Source organism: Polyergus mexicanus, unplaced genomic scaffold, assembly GCF_030449975.1.
Source record: "Polyergus mexicanus isolate NDT 795.1 unplaced genomic scaffold, iyPolMexi1.0 SCAF_4, whole genome shotgun sequence".
In the NCBI taxonomy this organism is placed as follows: domain Eukaryota; kingdom Metazoa; phylum Arthropoda; class Insecta; order Hymenoptera; family Formicidae; genus Polyergus; species Polyergus mexicanus.
Window position 1 is genome coordinate 2,870,728 of NW_027223324.1, and position 26,545 is coordinate 2,897,272.

The window sequence follows — 26,545 nt, forward strand, 5'->3', positions numbered from 1 at the left end:
CTCACTGATTCTCTTCTTTCATCTATAAATTACAAACTAAATTTATTTATTAGTATTTCATTTTTATTATAGCACTAAAAAAAAAAAACAGTGGATTAACGGACATCTCTCTTCTCTCTTGTACGGTTATATTAGATAATATATGGCAACTTGAAAATTGAAGGATAATCGAGAAAACTAGAGGATTACTGGAATGACACAATAATGTGTTTAATGATAAAATAGTAATATTTTTTAATAATTTTACAATAACTGTTATTTTTGTTATTAGAAAATCAGTGCGTTTCTTTTATTCAATGTCCTCAATATTGTTTGAACTTATATTAATTTAAACATATGACGTTAGACAAGTATATAGAGAATCCACTCGTTGCATTATGTAAAATAATTATGTTACATAGTATCACTGACATTCATTTTCAGTGAAATCTTATTTAATATGTAATGTTCAACAATAATATATATGTGCTTACATTACATTATCTCATAATAATACAGTTTTATTCATGTAGAATTGGCATTCGTTAATAAATCTTGTGTAAAGTAGCTCAAATTAACTACACCTATAAATTCATTCATTTTCGTATTACTGTAATGTCATGCTTCAATGTAGACCATTCTTCAACTGAAACAAAGACAAGTATATTTACCATAGATCGGCGAGACAGTTATTACATTTTATTTAAGAAGATAAAATATAAGAATATTTGCATTATCTTTCTTCTTATAAATTAATATTTACTTTGTAGTTGGTCTTCTTGATGGCTCTGAAGCAGTAGGAGGTGGTGGAGGACCTCTGCGTGCTAATTCTTCTAGATAACCCATTAATAACCGAGTCCGTTCGGTGGCGGCAGCTTCGAGTACAAGAAATCTTCGATCCTTTCTGAGGATTTCTTCGATTTCTGCTAGATGCGAACTATTTTCTTGAACTTTTTTGAACGTTTTATCAGTGATTAGTTTTGTTTCCTGAAAATCGCATTTTGTAGCAAAAACTATATCAAAATATTATATATAAATATATAAACGTACCTGTAGAAGCTCTCTAAAATCGGCTTTGGCAGCAACAAGTTTGTCCTTAATGTACTCTTTAAACTCCTTCTCACATTTCTAAAGAGGCAAAATAATATATGCATACGAAATATAAATAATAATAAACTACCAGTAATAACAAAAAATATTCTGAATCAGCATTTACTTTTCTTAGTTATATTGATGATTATTACATACCCGATCACTGGAAGAGAATTTCAAGTATCTAGGATCATCCTTCAACAACTTCTTAATATCCTTCCAGGATGCCGTTAATTCAGTTGATGCGCCTACTTCGTCGAGCAACTCCCGAAATTTATCGCGTTTTTTACGACCTAATTGCTCGATGTGCTCGTTAAACAGTCGTTCTTTCTCCTCGCGATCTAAACTTTCAGCAAGTTCCCATCTATGATCCTTTCTAAGTTGTCGCTTTGCTTCTCTCCATGCCAGATCACCGTTTCTAACCTAATTCAAGCAAATATTCAAAATATTGTGAGTATCAATGAACATGAATAATTATAATCATCTTATCAAAAATATTATACAATTGAAAATAATACCAAGTCAGCAAGAAGTGCACTGAAGTGTTGAACTGCCTCTGTATGACGATGATGCTGTCTCTCTTTATCCCTATCACGAAGATGCGTAGCAAGGGTCCTTTGCACTTCTCTTTCTCTTTCTCGAAGACTGACTTCTGCCCGTCTTTCACGTTCTCTTTTCTGTTTCTCACGATCTTCTTCTGAATCAGAATGATCATCTCCCTCTTCCTTCTGAATCAAGAGAGAAAGCTTATTTTATATAAAAATGAAAAAATTGCGAATTTAAAAATGTAAAAAAATTAAAAGCGTAAAAGAAAAGGCAATATTATTAATTGTTCTTACATCGTTCTCTTTTTTTATACTTTTGTCATCATTTTCTTCGATTTCCCCGCTCTCTTTCTCTATCACTGTCTCTTTCTTCTCCCTTCCATTTTCTTCCGCAGGCGCTTCACTTTTTCGTTGCTTCTTTTCTTTTGCATTATCTTTGTCAGTTCTATCTTTATTAGACTTCGTCTCTTTACCTTTGTCCGAATCTTTACGATCTCTATCCTTCTTTTCCGTCTTGTGATCTTTTTCTCTGTGTCGATGGTCTTTGTCTTTCTCCTTCTCCTTTTTCCGCTCATCCTTCAGTATGCGAACATAATCTCTAAACCAATCTTCCCGCGTGCTCGCCGACTCTACGACTCTGTATCTCCAATCCGATTCCAATTTTTTCTTACAATCGCTCCAATGCGAATGTCTGTCGATGTCTTTGTGCTCACGTAGCATTGCAAAGAATTCCTTTTTCACCTGAAACGCATTTAACATAAGAGTTTTCATCGCTGAAAAATAATTACTGCTTGCTTATGTACTATTATACAATTCTTTTGGTTTTAAGATCAGATTTTCTTGGCTCTCTTATATCATGCACGCTTTAATAGTATTTCCAACCAATTATTACACGCTCAGCCACATTACAATCATTTTTATAAACATTTATAATATAATGATTTGTAATGTGGATCAAACTATTTCAACTTGCAAACCTTTTTTAATTGGTTTTCAAATTATATTTCGTTAGGGGTAGAGAAGAAATAGTCATTCATGTTCATTTGTATCAGGAAGTATCACAACGTTAAGGGCTCTATTTTTTGTCGGATTTTTTTTATTTTAATGTACTAAGCTGGTTCATTGTGGCTGAAAAAAATTGACTTATTATTCCTGTAAAAATTATAATCATGTATTATGTAACCAGTCATCATTAAATATATAGTATTAATGCTATGCTTACATTAAAAATAATTCAAAATTTATTTAACTTTTAATCTTTGAGAAAAACTGTGTCCATTATATCTACATAATATACTCGCATTTAATGATGACTAGAAGTGTAAAGTAAGTAAATGTTTGACTGCAATCCTTGCTGAAACGAAAAAATGTGGTTAGTACATTATTATTATTATTATTATTATTATTATATTAACTCCGAAAACACTAGAAGCTCGCAGCCGTCCAAATTACGAAACGAGTTTCCATCTAATTTTTTTTTTTTTTTTTTTTTTTTCCTATATATTTGCTATACTCTAAAATATCTTTCGAAGAATCCATAATTTTATTAAAGTGTCACGTATTTTATAACACGTCGCTTCATTAAAAAAAATTGTAACGCAATTTTCTTTTTCTTAAATCGTATGTTTTTTTAAATAAAAAGAACTATAGAAATTCTTTATTGAATTGGTGCTATTAAAAAACGTTATCTTATTATTAAAATATAAGATACATTTCTCACTCCTAAACTTCGATACTTATAAATTATAATACTAAAAATATTATAATCGAGCAAAATTAAATACAACAGACAGATTTGTAAATTGTCTGATCTATGCAACATAAATCCAAGAATTATTCCATAATATAACTTTATTTCCGATTCCCATTGCGTAATTTGTAAACGACCAAAACGAAATTTTGTGCGATAGCTATCTTTTGTTGTATTAAAAAGAAACGTTAGATATTATTCAATAAATGATAATCAAAAAATGATTATAATTCAGACGATGGCACGTTTTCGTCTTCAGATTGCCATAACACTTATTACTCGGATCCTGATCCTATGAAAAATTTCAAGATACTCAAAAATTTGTGCCATAACTATTAAAACTTGCTGCTTTATCCGATTGAAATTATTACAAAAATCCACTTGTATTACTTTTAGAACAAAAATCCTCAACAAAGTATAAGCCAAATATTTTATAAAAATGCACACTCATTTTAACTGTGCCAAATCTAATTTATACTTTTACATTATAATTGTGTATCATAACTTTTATTGCAATCCTCTACGATATATATTATAATAAAATTATAATTTCTTTTTGTGTATTACTGAGAATAAGAATCTTTGAGAGAATCTTAAAAATGACTTAGTAATTTATATATTTTTTTGGAAAGTTATATATAAAAGTTCAAACGTATATGAAAGTTTAAACGTATTTTTGTACATAAAATTTACCATGTATTGACATAAGAACAATAGTAAAATATGATTTTAACATAAAAATGCGCGTTTCTTTTTATGAATGTATATTTAGTCTAATCATCTATATATACACAAAATAATTTTTTTAAATATTTAATAAATATTTAATATGCAAAAGAAGTAATGCTATATAAGTAACTATCACTAAAAAATAAAATAACAAATTACATAATTTCTTGCATTGATGAATTTGTTTTTATGTCCATACATTTTATATAAAAAAAAAAAATTCTGTGGTAGCATTAGAGAATCAACATTTTCCAAATTGGAGTAACTGAGAAATTGTTCTTTGTGGAGATACTAATGCTACCTCGGGCGTTTGCTCTTTTTTCTCATCTTCCATAGTAAATGATGAATTTACGTGAAATTTTTCTCAAATTGGTTTTGACTCTGGGGAAAAGTTAATCTTTTGAAGAAACGAGGATTACGAGTAATATACAAATACCGAGTTCGTTCATTCTCATGACTCTGCTTTGGAGTAAAGAATGCGGCGCGCGAGGGTGTGCCAACAGTGACCCGCAGTGTAGGTGGGAATGGTAGATGACATCCATGCCACCAACCAGCTTCAGAACCAAGCCACTCCACATACGGAACCTGTCCTGCCTGCCTCCTGACTGAAGTGGAGAGTTCAGAACACATAAGTATATAAAGGAACCGTGACATACTAAGATTTTATTCTCTACATCTCCCATCTTAGAGCTACAAAAATTTTTCGATTTCTATCGAGCAAATCTACTGGAGTAGAGAATTATTATTAGAGAAATATATATCTCCTGGTATATGTGTTCTTCAGCCATTTTATAATATTAGGTATTCGCATTATTGTTATCTTACAAGTGGAACAAAATAATAACATACCTATGAAACCTGAAAGAAATAATCAATTATCGCTGTAAACATAAACTTTATTAAACATTATTAAATGTATCCTCTCCTATCTAAAGTTAAAAACGCTTTATATCTATTCTTAATTTGATTTTTATGCCATTGCGCATTGCAAAGCTTCGCTTGATAAGAGAAGGTAAAATTCTTGGATTTAATTAATCAAAATAATGTAATTAATTTTAAACATAGAAGCAGATACTGAATAAATATATATTTAGCCCATGCACAACTTATCGCAAATGTAGTATGTACTACATTTACACACTGCTTCAAGTGTTCGTCGAAAAGCATTTATGGATTATTTATTATAATTTATTATAAATGAATGACATCAGCCTGGAATGGAAGGAGAAGAATTTATTGGACAGGATTTAAAATTAGGAAATACGGTTTATGTGTGCGAGAGATGTGACCCTCTTCTTAAAATATAAAGAATTTAGGTACATTTTAGTGAAAATATACATTCATATAAAGTTAACTTATTTAAAAAGATAACTTTAATTGTATAATTTATATATCCGAGCAGAAAAAATATTCTTAACAGTCTTTAAACACATAAGCAATACTATGAAAATTTATATACATAATATTATTTGAAATCTAATATAAAATGATAGAAATTAAAGCTCTAATTGATAAAATAAATTGAATTAAACACATTATCACTAACACATTAGTATCACTAAAATTGTTTAAAGTATAATTATAATATAATTTCTTTATATATTATTATAGTACAAAATTATTCATAACTCTATGAGACTATAAAATGTACCTAAATCCTCTCTCCATACTTGTTAAATATACACATATTTTTGACGGAATCTTAGAAAGGAATAATATGTCGCTAAAATGTTTATCTTACTTATATCATATTGACTGTTGAAAGTTTTAAAAAGTTAATTATAATGTCCTGAAAAATATCTTTTGCATTGTAACAATGCACGCGTTTAATGATATTAATAAAATAAAAATACCTGTTCTCGTTTGGCTGTTTTTTCCTCTTTCTCCTTTTTTCGCACTTCCAGGAGATATTCGTTGAAAAGGCTTTCTCGTTCACGCATCTTTTCTACATTCTTAAATCGTTCATCCCTTCCATGTTTTTGAGCAAAATCACTAAACGACGATCTATAAACCACAAGAAGAATTTATAAGATAAACAGAATAAAATATGCTTTTTGTACATACATACTTTCCGTGAAGTCCGGCCTCTTCTAGAAGCTTCTGAAATTGTTCTTTTCGTTCTTTCATCTTATTCCTCTTCTCTCGCCTCTCTTCTTCCGCCCTCTCCTTCACATATTTTTCAAAGACCTGTTTCCTTTCCTTTGATGTTAAAAGTAAGTAACGCGGATCAAATACTATTTTATGAAGTTCTTTTTCCCAAGTACTAAACGCAGATACCTAGAAATACAATAAATGCAATTACATAATATAATGTTCTACAGCAATGCTGAGGTTTACTTGCACATTTTGGCCAGATTTCGTGATTTACGCTTATTGTCCTCTCTCATCGCTCGATTTAACGTTATAAGTCGAAATGATCGTAAAAGCGAGTAGTGTGTATGTATGTGAAAGCTTTGAATAAAATATCACAAAAATTTGTAAGTTATTATAGAATATATATGTAATTAATAAAAGAGAAAAATATAATTATGTTATTAATGAAATATAAAATATAAAAAAAAAATTTGATTTCTAGAACTTTCGCAGTGCTATTAAAAAAATATTATCTTATTACATTTGCGTCCTATTACATACAGATACTCCTAAGACTAAGTGCTCCTTCATTATGCGTGTCCAGTAATTCGTTGCTAACGCGCGAGCAGTGAGCAATGGACGTAAAACAATGGGCGTGAATCACGAAATATAGCCAAAATGTGCAAGTAAATCTCAGCAGTATTACAATATAAATAAAGATATATGATAACTTACATCTTTCTCTGCAAGCATATCTCTGAACGATTTGATCCTTGTCTCCAATGGAACTATCGCTCTCTCTCTTGCTGCTCTTACCTCGGCTTCTATCGCAGCTTCCTTACCGATGTCGATGGTCTTCTTCTCTTCCTTCTCTTCCTCTTCTTTTACAGGTGTGCCTAAAAAGTAATACAAAATTTATATCTAAAAATCAATGCAATTATGCATTATATTTATTTTAGAGCAACAATTATACTTTTGGTATCGTCATGCTTCATTTTTTTAGCTGGTGTGGGTTGATCGTCGTCGCTGCTTTCACTAGTATCTGATTGACGTGTTGGTTTTGTAGTACCAACCGCATCTGGTGGAGTTGATATCATTTTGTCGACGTCTTGACGGCCAATAAGATCGTCCGGCCTTTCCCAGACTGATATCCGCGAAGAAGGATTGTAGAAAAATACCCGTCCATCTCCCGTCCAAACGACACACCTTCATACACAATATAGATGTTATTTTCTGTTTTATATGAATATATATTATATAAATATGAAATAAATATAGTGAAATGTACCATGGAGTTCCAGGCACTGGTGTACTAGAAATGGGTCTAGACTTGTCTTGAGGTTTTGCAGGTTCCTTCACGATGTTTTCCTCCTTCTTAGGCTTAGCGCTATCCACGTCTTTTGTATTATCTTTGGTTTCATGAGCATTTTCTAGCGGCTTCTCTTGTTTGTTAGGCTCGGCTGCGGCATTGTTATTGGTAACAGTAGTGGTTGTAACGACAGTACTTGTAGGAATAGCATTTGGTTCCTCATTTTTTTGCCGTAATGCCAATTTTGCACCTAATAAAACATTTCAGTATACATTAAAATTTAAAATTTGTTACAAGATTATGTCATATTACATTATAGATTCTTGATGTGGTTACTGTAGGTATTATAAATCCTTACTTAATTGTAATAATCCATTTATAAATATATACATTAGTAATTGCAATAATCTACTTATGGACATATATATTTATATACAGAATATACAGATTTAGTCAAGAAATTACACATACTTTCAAAATCTTTTAAGAGTTGTGGCTTTTCCCATACTGACTCTCCTGCTTTACTATTATAGTAATACAATCTGCCATCTGGTGCACGATGCTCAGTCCAAACCATAGCAGCTGCTACTAGATCAGCATCAAGCTGTGCAAGTATAGCAGGATCTTCAGGAGCTACTTGAGGCGTCATTACACCATGGGGCATTTGTGGCATACCTGAAAGATGCAAGTACGCGTCACTTTAAATTACAACAATATTTTTCCTTTACATAATATTTGTCAAATATATTCTTCTTCATAAGTATTACCCCAATTCGTTTGTGGTGGCCCATAACCGCCAAAGGGTTGGAAACCCGGTGGTGGCATTCCGAACGGCGCCGCTCCAAACTGCGTAGCAATAGGACTGCCAAACTGATTTGGCATTCTATGTTGCATAGGTATCATATTTGGTGGTGGCTGCATCATGTTTGTGGTTACAGTCGGTGTATTTATTGGTGGTGTGTTGGTAACCGTTGCGGGTGCTGTACCTAATATATTTCAATCAATGATCTCAATATTTTTTTAAACAAGAACATCTTGATATATTTTCCATAAATTTGAGAAATTTTATTGCTAAGATAAATATGCAGCATCAAAAATGTATTAAAAATTAAATAAGAGTTAATCTCTCCTTTCCAAGACTCATTAATTACCATTAGATTGATTTATTTCAGATGCTTGATTACTGACGTCTGATGTATCGTTCAATGTAGGGGGTGGTCCAGTACCGGGAGGTGCTGTACTTAATTGATTGATAGCATCTGTATTACTAGAAGACGATTGTTCGCTTTGAGAAATTCTATTTTCACTAATCTGAGTTGGTGTACTACTTGATGAAGTAGGCGTGGTGGAACGTGCTGTCGCTTGTTTCGATGCACCATGTACTAATTGCTCTAACTGCAAAACCATAAGATATTTTTTTTTTTTTAGATTAAATTAAATTAAATTGATACAATATTAAATCCTCATATAAGAGAACTAAATAAAATTTTACTTTTTAATATTCATATATATTTCTTACAATTCTTATAATAGTAGAGAAAATTTAACATAAATATTAATAGTTTTTATAATTTAATTATAGATATAGATTATAATTTAATAGGATAGTATTTATTTTCTTTATATATATATTATATCTTTAAATATTTGTGGCTATTGACATAACTAAACTTATTGTTGCATGTTTGTTGTTGATAAAAACTATCAGATCTTTAATAAAAGATCTGGTTTCTTATAAATATGTACTTACCTGATCCTGTACCATGACCTTTACATTCGGTCCCTCTGGTTTAGTCCATGTAGTATCTCTTGTACGAATATTGTAGTAATATGACTTGCCGTCAGCTGCTTTTGTCTCTACCCACACTTCCCCATTGAGATCTAGACCTGGAATGTTTGCTTGCTGTTGTGATTGTTGAGGTGGCTGTTGCTGTCCTGGAATCTACAATATATTTTATTCAAAAACATATTCTTCAACTTTGTGTTGAATATTTTGACTTGAAATATCCTAATGTTGAATATCTATTTTTTTTTATTTTTGCAAAAAAATACATGTTTTAAGATTTATTATTTAATCTATGAATATAACTGTTATAAGACTGCTATAAGATAATGTAACTCTGTCTTTTAAAAAAAGTTACAAAAATAAATAAGTGCAAATCTACATAAAAATTTATATTTTACAAATTGAAATACATTGATAAACTAAAAATTGGTTTAATAGGAGTAATGAGAATAAAAAGAGTAATGAGAATAAGAGTAACTTATAAATATATAAATATTTTTAAATTATTTTTGTTCCACATGACTTACGCTATTCATGTTAGGTGGTCCCATTCCAGGAGGTGGCCCATATGGACCTGGTCCTGTACCAATAGGCCCATTCATCATGTGTGGTGGAGGCTAAGTCAAAATAATTACTTTTTAAAAAATCATCGCTATATCTATATAATTAAGTTTGATCTAAATAAAAACTCAATTCACAATTATTGAGAAATTAAGTGGCATATACCATTCCTGGAGGTCCCATCAAGTTAGGAGGTCCCATGAGATTTGGCGGCCCCATAGGTCCCCAACTAGGATCAAATGGTGGCGGTCCTCGAAACCTTGGTCCTGCTGGACCAGGAGGGCAATTTGGCCTAGGTGGGCCCTCAAAGGGAAATCCATTATTTGCTCCACGAAACATTGGTCCACGTGGTCCAAACCCTCTTCCTCGAAACCTTGGAGGTCCAGCGCCCCTCATAGGGAAATCAAACCCACCTCTGCCACGACCCCTTAAATTATTTTTATATGTTGTGACTAGGATATCTTATCATTATATCATGCCACAGAGAGGAAGGGAGATCAGATATCACATATCTCATATATTCTGAATCTTTCTTGAAAAAGCTCCATTCAACAATATACGAATCTGATCTGCTCGCTTCGAGTACTATTACGTTCCCCATAATGTTTCTACAAGATACTGTAATAATATTTCTTGTAAATAAATCGTGACATAAATTTCATATAAAAACTTGCGTTGCACGCAAATCGGACTAAATGTAAAATCCGACATTCCGTTTATCGGATCTCGTGAAAGAAAATTTTAATAAACAGATATTTTAATAAACAGAACGATTTTAATAAACAGATATTGCAGTCAGCCCTAAATCGAGCAGAAACATTACGAAGGGAGGACATTAGAAGAGAAGCGTGAAGGGAGCGTATGCTGTGACTAGAGGAGTGGAATGATGGCGGCAGGATGGATGGAAGGGGGAGGGGATGGTATAGAGAACACGTAAATCTCTACGATGCCGCAAGCTGGTGATTACGAATCAACCGGTAACCGTGCAATGGTACGAGCCAGTCATACACACCGAAAGCCGCCACGTCCACGCGGCATAAAATGCCTGTAATCGTCCCCCTCGTAACTGAACTCCTCCGTCTCCTCCATGGCCTCGTCATTGTGCTCTTGTTCGTTGCTAGAGACGACGGACTCGGCCGCAATCGCGGCCGGCTGTTCGCTACTCGCGTCCATTCGTGCGACGATGGATTACGCGAAATGAATCGGGGAGAACTATGCTTTTAACTCCTCTGCTCACACGCCCATTTACTGTTATCACTGCTATCACTTTTCCCGCGGTCCCTCTTGTCTCTCGCAGAGAAACACGTCGCAAACAAATTATTACTATTTTACGCGATGCGAGATTAGCGAGATGCGAGCTGTAAACATATGGCTGCCAACTGCGCGACTACGCGAATTCCTTCGTCATGCGCCTGCGTGGCATTTTTGATAACTTAAATGCTTCGACCGATTCCGACGTCAAAGTGACATATAAAGATTTTAGACATACTCTGTTTGACATTACAAATTATTTCATCGATTGTTCAATTATTCAGGGCGAAAGAGGCTGTAGATTTCTTTGTTCTTTAGTTAAATTTGCTAATGATTAATTAAATGCTTCGAAACTTTTGCAGTGTCAAGAGGAACGCATTGTATGTTCCGAAATTCATTGCTAGAGTACTAGAAATCTATAATATACGTGACGTGAACTATAGATTTCTAGTAACTAGCAGTGAATTTCGGAACACGGCCTGCTAGCTGTGGATAGGGAGTTACCAATTTATAAAAGTAAAAAAGGCGCGAAAAGAGAGAACGTGATATATGGCATGCAATGGTGTGTGATAAATGTTATATAAATATCACGGATAAGAAAAACCAATATAAAAATCACAAAAATTTCAGTATTAAAAGAAAGTAAAAGTTTTTAATATCTCTCTAATATAATAAAAAATAGAGGGAATAGAATAAGAACAGAAGGTTAGAATCAAAACATGATATATATTCATAATCGAATAATTAATATTGCAAAATAAAAACTGTAAAAATATAAAATGATTAAATGATAGTTCAATGTAATCGATGTATAGAATCCAATAAAAAGCGTAGTTTCTGAATATTATTTATGTATCTATATTAATATACTGTAGTGTAAAAACAGTAATAGAAATATATTGGTCAATTTCATCTTTTAGTATAACTATCCTTATTAAAATAATAATAATTTTGTTTATTCTTATTAATTTTATAGAATAATATTAATAATGGCACCAATTTCTAATGGATCTGATGGAAACCTACTTTCAAGTCCGGGAAACAAAAACCCCCCAAAATTTGAAAGACAGCAAGTACAATATGAAGACTTGACTAATGATTTTAATGATAAATTGATTGATTTTTCTAAGCAATTTTGTCACATATATTCAATAAGATTGGCAGAATTGAGAGCAGTATTAATATCACGAGTTATTGCAAAATGGGGTAAGCTTGGTATAATACTGCTTTGCACAAAAATATTCTACCTCTAAGAATAATATATAAAATTTTTATGTACACAGGTATGTTGCCACAATTACTATAGACTCAAATAAATAAAAAACAATTTATCTTGTTTTCAGGAAAAGTTCAGATACTAAAGTTGGCAGAATTAGAAGATTTTGAAGGAGAAGAATGTGTAATAATTGGTACACTCTATAAACATCAAAAGTGGAAGCCATCAATATTACACGAGTTGAGCGAAGAACATCAACTCATATTATCTGAGCCAAAATCAAATTATTGCTCAGAAAAGGATCAACTTTTCTTGGAAGATGAAATGTTACGCATCAAATTACTAGTTCAAGACACAGAGCTGAAGAACTATGTTACAGGTGTCATATGTGCCATATTAGGGCGTAAAGATAAAGATAAAGATGATAATTTTGTGGTAAGTGTGAATTCTTACAATTTCTTGTATATATATATATATTGTATGTAAATCATGCAAAGCTCTTATGTTTTATTTAGATTAAGGAATGGTGCTTTCCTGGTTGCGTGCCTAAAAGGTCACTGGCACAACCAAAGTCCAAAGGAAAACTGTTGTTTCTATCTGGGCTCGACTTGGCAAATAACTCAGAGAGTTTATCATTGAGTCTTTTAACCGACTGGATATGCGGCATGGCGGGAAATGAAGTAGTACAAGAAAATGCCGCTTGTGTCGTTCAAATTATTATTGCTGGTATATACTCATTCTTATGTCTTTAATTATAAAACGATTTTATTTGTATATTTTACTATTACATATCAGGTAATTCCGTAAAAACTGTTACCAAGACAAATACTTTAATGGGGCATGCTGAAGGGAAGGCACAAGATGCCACGATAGCAAAAGAAGTCGCTGTAGCAACGACGCTTCTAGATGCATTTCTCACCAAAATAGCAACATGTTGTTGCGTCACCTTAATGCCAGGTCAACATGATCCTGCCAATACAATGCTACCTCAGAGACCACTGCATCCATGTATACTGCCACTAACATCTAGGTATTGTGCAAATATACATACCGATTGTGATGTAAATTACATTTGACTTCAATGAACAAGAGATAAAACTATATTTTTAAAATTAGTTGAAAATGGATTTCTTTTCTATTATTGTGTAGAAAAAAAATATGATTTAAAAAACTACTTTTATTAACTTATATTTAACAATTAAATCAAATTTAAGTAGTGTTTAATAATAATATAGAGTGTGCTAAAAAAGAAAGAGAATATGATATATAAAAATAGATTTAATTTTCTATATCAAATTTTACTGATTTATGAAAGAACTTTTATTCTGAGCCATAATCGAAATTTAATCTGTGTGCAAATACAATTCTGAAATAGTGTTATGTTTTCTAGATTTGAAAGTTTCAAAGGTGTGACTAATCCCTGGATTGGCAAAGTCGCCGAACGTATAATAATGGGTAGCAGTGGACAACCGATTGAGGATATTGTGAAAGCAACTGGTGTGACAAATATTTCTGCTTTGGATTGGCTGGAAAGAACATTGGTTTGGAGACATATGTGTCCAACTGCTCCAGACACATTACCGGTACATCCTTACGCAATAAAAGACCCGTTTATCATAAATTACTGTCCAGATATATACTTTGTGGGTAACACAGATGAATTTGAAACAAAACTGTGGACAGGTAAATATTATATCATAAAGTAAAATTTGATAAAGTTATTTATGTTTTAGTTATATTAAAGGACATTAGCTTTATTAAGTGCATTTGTGTAAAATAATAAATTTATTTCCTCAGTTTTCACACTACAGTACAACACTTATGCATATTTTGATACTTTGCTAATATTCCTTCATATAAATTTTGCTAAAATACTAAAGAAAGTATATTCAACATTTATAGGTGAAGAAAATCAGACGGTCAGACTAATTTGTATTCCAAAGTATTCCTCTACAAATCTTGCGGTTATAGTGGATATAGAAACTTTGGATACTACGACCATTAATTTTGGTACGAATACCTGAATAAATTTATTATTGGTTTGAATATGATTAGATAAAAATAATTAATATAATATGTGACATTTTTTGCCAGATCACTATCAAACCATATTTTTGTACTTTCATTTTCAAAATCTTTTAAACAAAATAAAAATAATTTTATATTTGAATAATGGTAAATATATTTTAACACACACACATAATCACGTTGTATAATGTACACAATAGATTATCAAATATTTTGATCCGTTTATTTTATTATAATGATAAAAAAATTATAATCTCTCATAAGAGTGTATGTGCATATAAATACATATAGTATAATAAATGAAAGTAATTGTACAATTTGCATAATGAAGAATATAGAACAATTTTGTCGTCACCTATTTTTATTTGCATCTCGTAAAAGTGATATACAAAATTCAAACACATGCGATTTTTAAGAATTCATAGACATTTGTCTGATTATAAAACTTTTAATACGAAAGAAAATACATGTAGTATCACAGACTATTAGAAAATCGCGAAATCACAGTGACACAAGACTTTCAGTATGAACTTAAATTAATAAATGAATTTATATTCCATAAATTATACCAATGATAAGAACATAACAGTCAAAATACAGAGCATCAGTAATTAACTGATAACACATTTTTAATATTAGCGCATATTTGTTTTATATACTTTAAATTCTCACACATTATATCACGAATATCTTGTATGATACATAAATTTATACAACTTCTTTTTTATAATTTTAATTTTTTTATAGCATTGTCCTCTCTTACCTATACCTATACGATGTACCAGTAATATCTTAAGACACAACTTGGTCATATATAAGAAATAAAACGGAATTCTTAATATTAAAAAAAGAAAAGAAAATTCATACTCAAACTGATTTTGACTGTTACATAGGCTGCGTTCCGATATTCACTGCCAGTACTGAAAATCTATAGTGCACGTGACACGTAAACTATAGATTTTCAGTACTGGCAGAGAATATCGGAACGCAGCCGTAAATTACGACATTTGCGAAATTAGGTGCAAGAGTCATAATGATGGGCAAAATATATAAGAATTTAAATACAAGTTTTCACATAATGATAAAATTGTAATTTATATACATTCAAGAGCATCTGTAGTATATTAACATTTTTCATAAAATGTCACACAAATTAGTGTATTCTTTCTTACAAAATAGAAAAAGCACGCAATATTGGAAGGTACACAGTGCTACAAAACATTTCGATTGGCACTTTTATTTTAAGTGAAGAGCTGTGATTGTAACAAATACAGTTTTGTACAAAACCGTTCAACCACTGTCATGAGATTCCATTTTTTTTCAGAGAATTAATACTACCTACTATATGTATTTATATAACAGAGAAGGGAAAAAGATCAGTAATGCAAGTATAATCCTAAATGTACTATGACGCTCGTACAGTTCTAATGCTTTGGCCAAAATAGCAATACTTAAAAAAAGAGCAATATAATTAATTAAGGTTCTTTCCATTAATTTAAGCAGAGAATGAAGTTATAAAATTTATATTTATAATACACTTTACAGATTCGTAATACCATTAACTTAAAGTGCAATGTTACATGACCGACAGGTATATATAACAATTGACAGGTAGCTTCTGCATATAGTAACGACGACGTAGACATACTGTACTTATTAAGAGTTTTATATCCTATCTCTTAGCCGTCGGACGTATTCTCTCCTTTTCAGTGTCCTTATCATCACCTACTGTCCATTCGGGATCATTGGGATCCTCACCGTCTATGTCACAACAAGCAGATTCAGTCGAATCCGATTCGGGAGAATCCATTTCCCCGTCCTAGAAACGTAGAAATATGAATGGTTATACAAGCGACGGTCACTGGAATCATCTACATCCACGATTGATCGCTTTGCAAAAAATTCTATTTAAAGTTGCAAGCTCTCATACGGCAGCTGCGCGAAACAAGGAGCAAACTAGAGAATCGTATAAAAGATTCTATAAATATATAGAAAATATATAACGATTGCGTTGATTTAACGCGATGCTTTTGTCGTGTAAAAATGTTCTAATTCTGTGTGTAAGAAATACGTGAAAAATAAAATTAGAGAATTACGTTACAAAAGTATAGGAAGCGTCAAGTGGCACTGCTTACCGGAAATAGCCTCGAGAGGAGCCATGAAAGTTGGCTCAAAGTGTATATTAATAGTCAGTACTATAGCACCCATATACATTTTATATAATTCAAATTTCTCAGACTTAGATACTTAATGCGAAGGTATATATCAGTACAAGTACAATGTACGTACATCATCTCCCTTGTCTTCGTCGCGGGAACATAGAGACGTCGACGAAGCTTGCCAGTGTCCGTCCGGCATCACTTCCAACATTTTGTCGTAAACTTCTTCAGATAACGGAAATACTCTTGGCTCGTACGGTAAAATCTGTATAAAAAAAAAATTTGAGCTATAAAATATCATGTTTGTGTTAATTTTCATTTAAACATAACATACATATATCGTTTATTGTGTCACCTCATTTTCATCTTCGGTAAATGCGGCCACGGCATCGTCCTTCCCTAGTCTTAAAGCAGGCATGGTACGACGTCGAAGAGAGTTTTGTAAAGCAGACGATCGGTGCGAATCTAAACCTGATGGCTGTTCTGTGTCCTGCATCTGAGATGGGGTGGCAGGTGGAGACGTAAACGGAGATACCATGTCTCCACCGAAGTCACTACTTGCGTGCGGTGACATAGGATCTAAAACAACACTTATTTTCATTACGAGAGAATATAATTTTATTGTATCGGTATTAAAAACTATTAAAAAGTACAGAATAATATTAAAATAATACTAAATCTTTGTTGTTTATAATTGCCGTTTAGTAGTTGAAATTCACGATCAAACGCGAGAAGACGTACCTGGTGTGTTCGCACCACTGTCTGCTCTGCTGTCGATACGACGATTGTGACGAATGCGTGTTTGATGCGGCATACTAAGGTATGTCATGAAACGTTTAAATTCTTCGCGTTCGCTACGCTCGTGCCTCAAGGCGATTGTTTCGTCCGACATGTCTTCAAACTGATAAAATCATATATAATCATTGAATTGACACAATTACGAAAGAGAAAATATCACGTTATCTTATTTTACTGACACTTGTGAATTGCTTTTTTTTATCGTTTATTAGCTCTCTTTATTCACTTACATCACTGTCCTGACCAGGCCTGTGCATTACACCATTCTTCACATCCATTTTCAAGGGCTCGTCGCACAGTCTCCATCTTTAACAGTACGAGAAACATATATGTATATTATATGATACAATAATATATATAATCAAGATAATTAAGATAAACTTTTGTTTAAAAATTGGAATAACAGTTCAGTAACTTATAAAAATCTTACTTTGGTGTTAAAATTTCCTTGTATTGTAATTTTTCAGGCCTTGTTGAAGCAGCGACACTATAGGGGATGACTATATTGTCAATATCGTATGAGTTTTGTCGCAAACGCCTGAAATATCAGTCATTATAAAATGTTTGACATTTATTGAAATAATAGTGATACATATCATTAGTTGATAATTTCATAGATACAGGACAGCATTAATGGTGCTCCATTTTATATTTTCAAAGGTGTTTGCTTTCCAAAATATAGGAACTTTAGTATATGAGAAATTAATATAGCAAAATTTTGCTAACAAAAACAGAAAAAATATAGATTGATGTAAAAATATCATATATTGCTTACCCATGTGGATTGGAACTTTTTTCTTTAACAGTATTTTTCTCCGAAGAGGCAGTAACATGTTGCAATGGAGAAGGCACTGGGGATGAGTGTTTACTGGAACTTGAAAGCGCGCTAATGTCCTCATCATCCTCAGTTGGCAATTTTGATATTTTTTTCTTGTTTAATCCAGGCACGCTTCTTTCCGAATGGCCAAGTCTATTTCTTTTACCATTTTTCAACATTTTTCTTTTGATCCCTGGATAAAAAAAATATGTTATTTTATATCGCGGAGAAACAACAGCTTGATAGAGCGACTCATTCTTTTACTAGACAAGAATAAAAAATTGTACAAAATGACATTTCGTGATATGTACTTGCTGTAAGAATGGTCGAGGATGATTTCTTTAACCGCGCGGTATATTTTGTTCTGTTAGGAAGTTTTTTATTTCTTCTTTCATTGCTATCTTTATCTTTCACACGGGTAGCTCGCATATTGCCTCTCAACATTTTCTGCTGCCACTCCACTGATTTCATAATAGCTTCTAAATGGGTTCCATGTACAATTTCTACAATAAACATATGTATGTGCTATAGCTGTAAAGTTTTTCGACACTACTTGACAAAAATGTTTTGAAATGTATTTAGATATTTAAAAAATGGATTATAGGAAAAACAGAGCAGTTATGTATACAAGATATAAGCTTTACTTTATGCTTTAGATTATTATAATTTGACCAGAGAAATTTTTATATTGTGTATTAATGAGTACATATATGTATAAACGTACCATCAGGGAATGACAACACTGAATGAAAACTAGGATCAACAAGTGCTACACGTTCCTGTACAGAAAGTTGTTCAATTGGTTCTTGTGGCTGCATTGGATCTAACCTTCCTGTACATAAAGCACACGCAGACAACACATGATCACAATTGCATCTCACTGTTGACGCTTTAGCTGCACGCTTTGAAACTTCATGTAGCCTATCCACTTGCAAAAGCTTTCGCTTTCTATAAAAACTCCATACAAATGGACGCGTTCTACTAGCTGGTAATTCACCCTCAGGCGAATTGTATCGTCCAGTAGAACCTGGTAGAGCGCCACTGTATCCGTTAACAGTTTCCGCGTTTTCGAGAACAACCAGACCTTTCGCGGCTCTAATCTGCCGTTGCAGATCGTTATGTTGTCTAATTCTGTACTCTAAATCTGATATTTGCGCCTGCAGCCAGGTCCACCGTGATGCTACACCTGCACGATCCTGTGCATATTTCCATGCTGCTCTTTTGGATCTGTGTAAATAATGTAACAATACAATTGGCCTACTCATTTACAAAAGATTATACGTTGTGTAATAAACCTCTCTCTCTCAATATAATCTGTTAGTAGAAGTAAAAACTATATGAATATTGGGAAACCTTAACAAGCATAAATCCAGCCAATTAAATAAATTATTTCAATCTTATTGTGTCCGCCTCCTTTCTTTTATCTTATAGAATCATTAAATTTAAACATAATATACAGTACTGTTGCAATTACACATGCAGAAATACGAAATGCAACGTTAAATCAAATCTGAATACTAAACATTAAACAAATTATGAACATATTTTTAATATAAAGTATTTTGTAAATAAACAAGCAGTAAAAAAATTAGAACCGAGCCATAAAACATATTCGGTCTGTTTTCTCCAATTGTAATAATATATACTACTTATTTTGTGTACAAATACTCAAAGATTTTCCGAACTTTACATTAGAGGCTAAATTAAAAAAAATTGCACATTTTGCTTCTTTTATTGAAGCATAAATAAATATAAACGATTAACAAAAATTCTAATATATCAAAAATTTTAATATCTTAGGATCTAAAAATATAAATAAAATTTTTTTAAGTTCTTCTTGCAATAGTTAACATTAAAAATTAAGTTGTTCAAATTGCATTAAGCCAAATTTTTGAAAGAATTGAAATCAAATTTATGTAGTAAAATTTAAAAAAATACTTGAACTATTGATATAATTATTTATACTACAAAGAATAATGTGATTTTGACAATAATAAAATCAAGTTGGTATATGCTATTTGTATAGAGCTTATTATAATTACTTGTAACACTTAAATATTAAAAAAAAAAATGTATGTCTTTTCAAAATATTATTTCAGAGATATTTTAAATACTTTTATCACATTCTGAAATAGAATAAAAAATTCATCTAATATATATCCTTTTTTCTTCTAAAATCAATTCTATTTCATTCAAAATATACTTTTTCAACAAAGTGAAAATAATCGATAAATTGCATAAATCTAATAAAGACAGAACATGTGAAATATATTTATATGCTTAGTACTAATATTAAATTTTTTCTTTATATATATATATATATATATATATATATATATATACACACACACACACACACACACACACACACAGAGATAACTTACATGAGTAGATTCTGTTGATGAGGATTGTTAAATGTCTGCATTTCGTCACAACTTTCTCCACCACTACTGGATGCTGTACAATCCGAATCCAAGTTAGATTCCACAATGTGTAACTGTGTGGACAAAGCTCCGGACACACTTTCCACTTCTTCACCGTTTAGTTTAACCTGAGGGGTACCGAATACCGGTTGACGATTGCCATTATTGCCGGACGTACCGCCGCTTGCGTTATCACGCGATCCTCCACCGAAATATCGACAACACACTCTCTGACGATTCACACTGTTACTCTGGGCAACGCACATTTTCTCAATTCTTTGTAAGAACAAATGCAAACTACTGCTAATCTCAGGAAAATTTCTCACATTGGATTTCGAACCAATATTGACCAATTCTTGCAGAAAATATTTCTTAACTCCATGATGGGCCAACTCGAGAACGCCGGTATTCTCCTCCGCCACATGTCTGCCCACTATTCTCCCTTGAAGTTTTCTCAGTCTTCTTAATAAAAACGCGCATCGTCTCTCACTTTCGAATTGCTTTTGCGCCACAATGTCCTGTTGTAACTTCAAACTGTTAGACTTTTGTTGGTCCACCGTGTCCACAGATATATTCATATTCTCATTGCAGAGACTCATTACATCCACGCCATTAAGTAAATCCCGTTCAAAGGAGGCAAATCCCTCCTCGGGCATAGCAAACATCTCTACGCCATCGACAGCGCTTTGCACCGGCTCGCCGACACCGGCGGAAATGTTTTCGGCACTTTCCGCGTCTTCTATCGAATTAATGACCTGCAAGATATCATCCACGTTGTGCCCAATATCAGCGACGTTCCCTATGTTGCATTGCTCGGTGGTGATATCAGTGCCAAAGGCCATAATTTGATCGACGTCCAGATTCTTATTGTCTTCCGTTTCAGTCTCAGTAGCCGCTAGGGGCAAGTCCACGCTCGATTTCAAGAAACCCATGTTGTTCGTTTGATCACCCATAGATGGGTCGCTCATTATAATGTCGATCACCTTCCCTACGGCGTGACCAGCGTCCGGCAGCGTGACCGGCCGCTCAAAGTCCTCCTGTCCCGCCTGCTGTTGCAGACACGCTGCCGTACCGTTTCTCGATCCGATCAAGTCGGACGCGTTTGTGAACGCGGATAGCGAGTCAAGGTCGTTAGCGTACTTGGAATTAATGACATCGCGTATGAGGTCCTTCGAGATACCGCGCAAGCACTGTTCGTCGATCTTCGACGGTTGCACGTTTGCCGGCACCACGAACTTGGTCAAGATCTCACGGTTTTGGCACACCTGCGTGGCCTGCTCGGCGGACAGAAAGCCGCTGGCAACTGCTGGTAGGGTAGGGAGCAAGTTTTCAGGCTTTTGAGGACCGTCTTCCGTCAGAGCAGGGGCCATCACTGCCACTGACGTTGCCAGTGCCGCGGCCTCCACATCCAGAGGCTCCCACGACGTGCCACAACGTGCGCGCCCTCCACTCCTGCGCTCCCCGTGCACTGCGCTCACTCCCATTCATCCATTACTACACGGCTCTGTCCTGCCTCCCTTACCGTCCACCACCCTAGATTGACTATTCGGCTTGTCTCTTTCTTTGTCCTTCGCTATGTTTCTCTTGTATTTTTAATATACAGTCTCATTTACTGGCCTGCCATCCTTACGGCCACGGTAATTACGTCGTTTCCACAGTTTCTCTCATGTTATCGATCATTTACTCCCATTGTTTATCATAAGACGATATTGCTCTCCTGCAAAAAATCAAAATATTACATGTTTTGTTATTACTTTATATTTATTTATTTCAATAAATAAAAAATAAAGCATTTTGTAACTATCGTGTTACTACAATCAAAAAAATTTTAAATGTGAAAAGTAAAAAAATTTTATCTAAATTGAAATAAATAAAACTATTCTCGATATACAAATAAATTCCATATATATTTTTCATAACAGGAAATTCTAAAAAACTTAATAGTTGTCAAGTCCTTTAATCATCGCGTGCTAAAACGGGGTTATCTATGCGTTACGCAAAATTACATAACATTTTTAAAGCTACATAGATAAGTACAGCCGAGGAACAATGTTGAAAGTATAAGCTCGCTAAGCTCGCTCGACTATGTTCTAAAAAATCAGTATAAAATTGCGTAGTCATAAACACAAATGTAACTCACTTCGTTTCCACATTTGAAGAAGCGTAGCATACTTGATGTCTCGTTTAAATATATTCCAACGTGTTCTCTTGCAATATAGGCGAAATCACCGACGATGATTCGTTTGCAATCGTTGCAATAGCGTTGTTTCGTTTTCAGGATGATTATTTTCCAGAGTCAAACTTTGTAATAACAATAATAATTCGCAACAGCAATCTCTCACTGCTCGCTACAATGAGATGACGTAAACAACAGTGATGCTATTAAAATATTTCCGTCGAGATCAGAATTATCTGGTGCATCGCGTTCCGTACACCGCTTTTCTCCTGTGTGTCCTGCAAAAGAAAAGAATAAATATATAACGCTAAATATTACAACGTGCTCGCATTCACAAAAGATGCGTACTTCTATAGCGAAAGCTGCAAATTGTATTCGTTAGCTTAATTTCAGGAAAGTATTTTACGATCGAGTACTCGCGTCTCTCCGTGAGTACCATCGAACCAGTGCAGATTCGATGTACCTTAATACAAAATACAAATTGCAACTTTCGTTTTTCACGCGATTACGCTTGTTTAATCTCCCTTCCTTTCTTCATATTTTTTTTCTTTAAAATAATTTAGTTTTGTTGTTTTCCGAATGCTGTCTTGTAAAACTAATACTTTGGAAAACTATAATAATCATCATCTTTCTAAAACTGTATATTGCGATATACAATCTCAAAAAATAAGTTGAATATACACATTAAATACAAATTAAATTTTAAATATATTTCCCCAAGCGCTCTCTGTCTCTGTGCAATAAATGAATCATGTTTTTTTTTCGTAGAAATATATATTTACAATATTACAATTTAATTTTCAGTTTAATTTTATCTTATCGCTATGAATCTCGTATGTATCACTAATCAAGAAAGCTTCCCAAGCTTCATACATTTGTTTTTTATATTTGTAATAGATTTCATATCCATATTGCCTATTATTCAGAACAAATTTCAAAATAGCAAATTGTTTAGAATAATCCATCTTTCTTAATACGTTGCAAAACTGTGCACTTCTTTCGTTTCTTACAGCTTTACATTTAAAATAATTTTAATTGTAATATTATGTAATATTTTTTTTTTTTCCAAACTCGCAAAGTGTATTTCGGTATATTACGTTACTATAGTTACAATGTTTACGGCTATTTTAGCATAAATAATATTGCGCAATAAACGTAATCGTATCGTGACAATGAGCGCAAATACACAAAATTTGCGCGACTCGATTGAGAAATAAAATAAAATCGACAGATATGTCGAGAACAATTGCAGATGATACACTCTTCGATACACCCGATATATACAAATGACTCATGATTACTCGTGATGACACGACAACGAAATTTCAATCAATACGATGGAAAAAAATCCTACGAGCTTGTAAATATTTTTTTACATTAAAAAAACATATATTCCGAAGCGCAAAAATCAGCCGATCCAATATCTTGTATCAAATTTCTTCTCTCGCCCTTTCAAATGCCCTTCTTATCGAAACGCTCGGTTATCAACGACGCGGAGATGTTATAGCAACGCAAGATAAATATTATTAGAAATAAAGATCAGATATAAAGATTATTTTGTTAAAAAATCAAATACATTGTTCGAGTATCGATTCTTTCACAATCCAACGAAATTAAGATATCCCGAACGAGGACCCTCGCTTTATAGGGAGAAAAAAAAACTATAATTATTATAATAAATAATGGGGAAAAAAATTCTAACACAAATTGCGGCGTATGCAATCGCGCCGGAAACAGACCGATATTTCTCCGTGGCGGGGCCAATCATGCGTATTGTTGACCGAGACAGAGAGCGACAGCGAGACAAAGAGAGATGACAGTTTTAACGGAAAAAAACCGCAACCAGGATGCGCGAGGACCGGGTACGAATATGCCGATAAAAAGTCTAGAGGGAGAGGAATTTCGCCGGGAGAATACCGGCGTAGGGAATACGAAAGGAGGATGAGATGGGACGGGAGGAGACGCCGAAGAGCCGAGAAGAGTCAGTCGAATATATAAGAGAGAAGAGAGAGAGAGAGAGAGAGAGAGAGAGAGAGAGAGAGAGAGAGAGAGAGAGAGAGAGAGAGAGAGAGAGAGAGAGAGAGAGAGAGAAGGGCGTAGAGAGTAAGACTCTCCCGAGGGTGCGAATTCTCCTCCGTAGGAAAATACGCGCTACATGTTTTCCGGTCGTATAATTGCACACAGACATTATATGTATATACGGATACGGTTGTGTGTAATACACAAGGTAAATTAAAGCAGCGACACACGGTCTGACGCATCACCACGTGATACGCTCGCGGCGGCGACGGCGGCGGCGGTAGCGGCGACGACGACGGTGGCGGATACGAGCACGATTAATAAAAACAGACGGCGACGAAGCCGCGAGAGAACGAGAGTCGCGCGCTTCCTCCTTCTCCTCGACGTCGTTCGCGCGCGCGGCGTCTGTTGCATAACGCGCCGCACGGATTTCGAATATAGAGCCAAGTTCCACGTACACGCGACCGCGATATGTACAGAGAGCCGGCTTTTATTAATCTATTCTATTAATACTATTATCATACTATCTGTAATGAGAGATAATAGCTATCGCTAGAGGAAAGATCAAGGACCTAACGTTTAAGTAGGAGGAGGATACGGGAATGAAAATGCCCGCCGTAAGCACGCGACTCCTCGTGTCTTCGTCAATACGAGCTCTCGTTAGCAGTACACAAGGCAGGGTATACGAAAGGCGATCGACCATTATTCTCGCGCACCGAATCCGTCGTCTCCCGCACTCCGTTCAACGGCGGCGAGTATCGAGCGCGATGCCGCCGTCTCGAGGAACACCCGGCGGAGCCGCGGACACGCAGATACGAGGGCCGCGACGACGATATCCACCTCCACCTCCACCTCCTCCTCCTCCTCCTCGACGTCGATGCAACGCGAAGACGCCCGTCGTACAGAAACACGCCCGCCGATCGTATACTGGAGAAAAACGAGAACGATTTCCTCCGCGATGCCGCCACCGCGACGTGCGGTCGTTCCGTTTCTCGCGACGTACAATGGCGGAGCAAAAAACAGCCTCGAAGAGAGGTAGTCGCTTCCCTCGGATCCACGGGTTACAACGCACGCTCTCCTTTCTTGCTCGCTCGCGCGCGCCGTCTCTGTGCGTCTCTCTCTCTCTCTCTTTCTTTCTTTCTTCTCCCTCTCACTACCACGCTCGCGCTCTCTCGCTCGCTCGCATGCTCCCTCCCTATTTCTATCTCGCTCGCTCTCACCTCTTCGTGGCCGGGCTCGGCATGCTCTCGTGGGATAAGCGCCGCAGGCTCTCGCGAGGAACGTTGCCAGGGCCTGCCCTTTCGGAGGCCCGCGTACACAACACTATTCGTGTAGTTTGCCGGTCCGAATCGTCCACACCGTACCGCGACACGTCCCGTCACACCCAACGTACGATAATCCCGTCGTCCGCGCTCGGCTCCTCTCGTCCACCACCGATCTCCGTTTGCGAAGCGACGCGCGCGCGTTCTCTCCCTCTATCTCTTTTCTTCTTCTCTCTCTCTCTCTCTCTCTCGCTTCTCACGTAACTGTCGTCACGGTACGTCGTACGTGTAGTTGCTCGTTCACGCACCACCACCACACTTTTCTTTCTTCTTCGCGAGGAGAGCACGCTCGAACGCTCCTGCGCGAAAACGCCTCTCTCCCGACGACGAGGTCACGCACATCCACGCACGATACGAAGTCGGCTGTTCTTAACCGTCTCGGAAAGTCACACGAGCAACGACGCGAGCTATTTATCAATAATATATATAGGAAATTCGGCCAACTTCGCTGCCACTACCCGCTCTGCTGGTTGCTGATGCCGTCGCGCGCAATCGACCAATACTGCGGCCGC

General features: G+C 34.7%; 3 protein-coding genes across 8 annotated transcripts; 1 reads left to right on the top strand and 2 right to left on the bottom strand.

Annotated features, from left to right (window-relative positions):
• Nucleotides 1-298: 298 nt before the first annotated feature.
• On the bottom strand, nt 299-11,185 carry LOC138932611 (transcription elongation regulator 1). Of its 3 annotated transcripts, none has more exons than XM_070294616.1 (18): nt 10,837-11,184; nt 9,990-10,239; nt 9,791-9,880; nt 9,228-9,419; nt 8,629-8,872; nt 8,245-8,463; nt 7,949-8,152; nt 7,457-7,727; nt 7,142-7,374; nt 6,904-7,064; nt 6,164-6,372; nt 5,949-6,099; nt 1,911-2,357; nt 1,590-1,799; nt 1,228-1,494; nt 1,030-1,107; nt 743-966; nt 299-625 (listed from the first exon to the last, which is right to left on the bottom strand). In XM_070294616.1, the coding sequence occupies exons 1-18, from the start codon at nt 10,995-10,997 to the stop codon at nt 622-624; spliced, it is 3,615 nt and encodes a 1,204-aa protein (XP_070150717.1). In that variant the 5' UTR covers nt 10,998-11,184; the 3' UTR covers nt 299-621. The 3 variants fall into 3 exon arrangements, with proteins under 3 accessions (XP_070150717.1, XP_070150716.1, XP_070150718.1); XM_070294615.1 differs by having other exon boundaries at nt 9,990-10,251; XM_070294617.1 differs by lacking the exon at nt 299-625 and having other exon boundaries at nt 824-929; nt 9,990-10,251; nt 10,837-11,185.
• Nucleotides 11,186-11,590: 405 nt separating this feature from the next.
• On the top strand, nt 11,591-15,734 carry LOC138932820 (DNA polymerase delta subunit 2). Of its 2 annotated transcripts, XM_070295008.1 has the most exons (8): nt 11,591-11,780; nt 12,052-12,281; nt 12,419-12,726; nt 12,807-13,017; nt 13,087-13,321; nt 13,682-13,974; nt 14,194-14,301; nt 15,644-15,734. In XM_070295008.1, exons 2-8 carry the CDS (start codon nt 12,065-12,067, stop codon nt 15,649-15,651), a joined length of 1,380 nt encoding a protein of 459 aa, XP_070151109.1. In that variant the 5' UTR covers nt 11,591-11,780; nt 12,052-12,064; the 3' UTR covers nt 15,652-15,734. The 2 variants fall into 2 exon arrangements, with proteins under 2 accessions (XP_070151109.1, XP_070151108.1); XM_070295007.1 differs by lacking the exon at nt 15,644-15,734 and having other exon boundaries at nt 14,194-14,507.
• On the bottom strand, nt 14,803-26,533 carry Nsl1 (non-specific lethal 1). 3 transcript variants are annotated; one of them, XM_070295002.1, is made up of 12 exons: nt 25,932-26,533; nt 22,657-22,970; nt 20,478-22,233; nt 18,818-19,320; nt 18,405-18,596; nt 18,052-18,286; nt 17,707-17,814; nt 17,507-17,582; nt 17,220-17,379; nt 16,834-17,057; nt 16,609-16,743; nt 14,803-16,138 (listed from the first exon to the last, which is right to left on the bottom strand). In XM_070295002.1, the coding sequence occupies exons 3-12, from the start codon at nt 21,998-22,000 to the stop codon at nt 15,992-15,994; spliced, it is 3,303 nt and encodes a 1,100-aa protein (XP_070151103.1). In that variant the 5' UTR covers nt 22,001-22,233; nt 22,657-22,970; nt 25,932-26,533; the 3' UTR covers nt 14,803-15,991. The 3 variants fall into 3 exon arrangements, with proteins under 3 accessions (XP_070151103.1, XP_070151105.1, XP_070151104.1); XM_070295004.1 differs by lacking the exon at nt 25,932-26,533 and adding an exon at nt 25,715-25,838; XM_070295003.1 differs by lacking the exon at nt 25,932-26,533 and adding an exon at nt 23,041-23,263.
• Between the last annotated feature and the right edge of the window lie 12 nt (nt 26,534-26,545).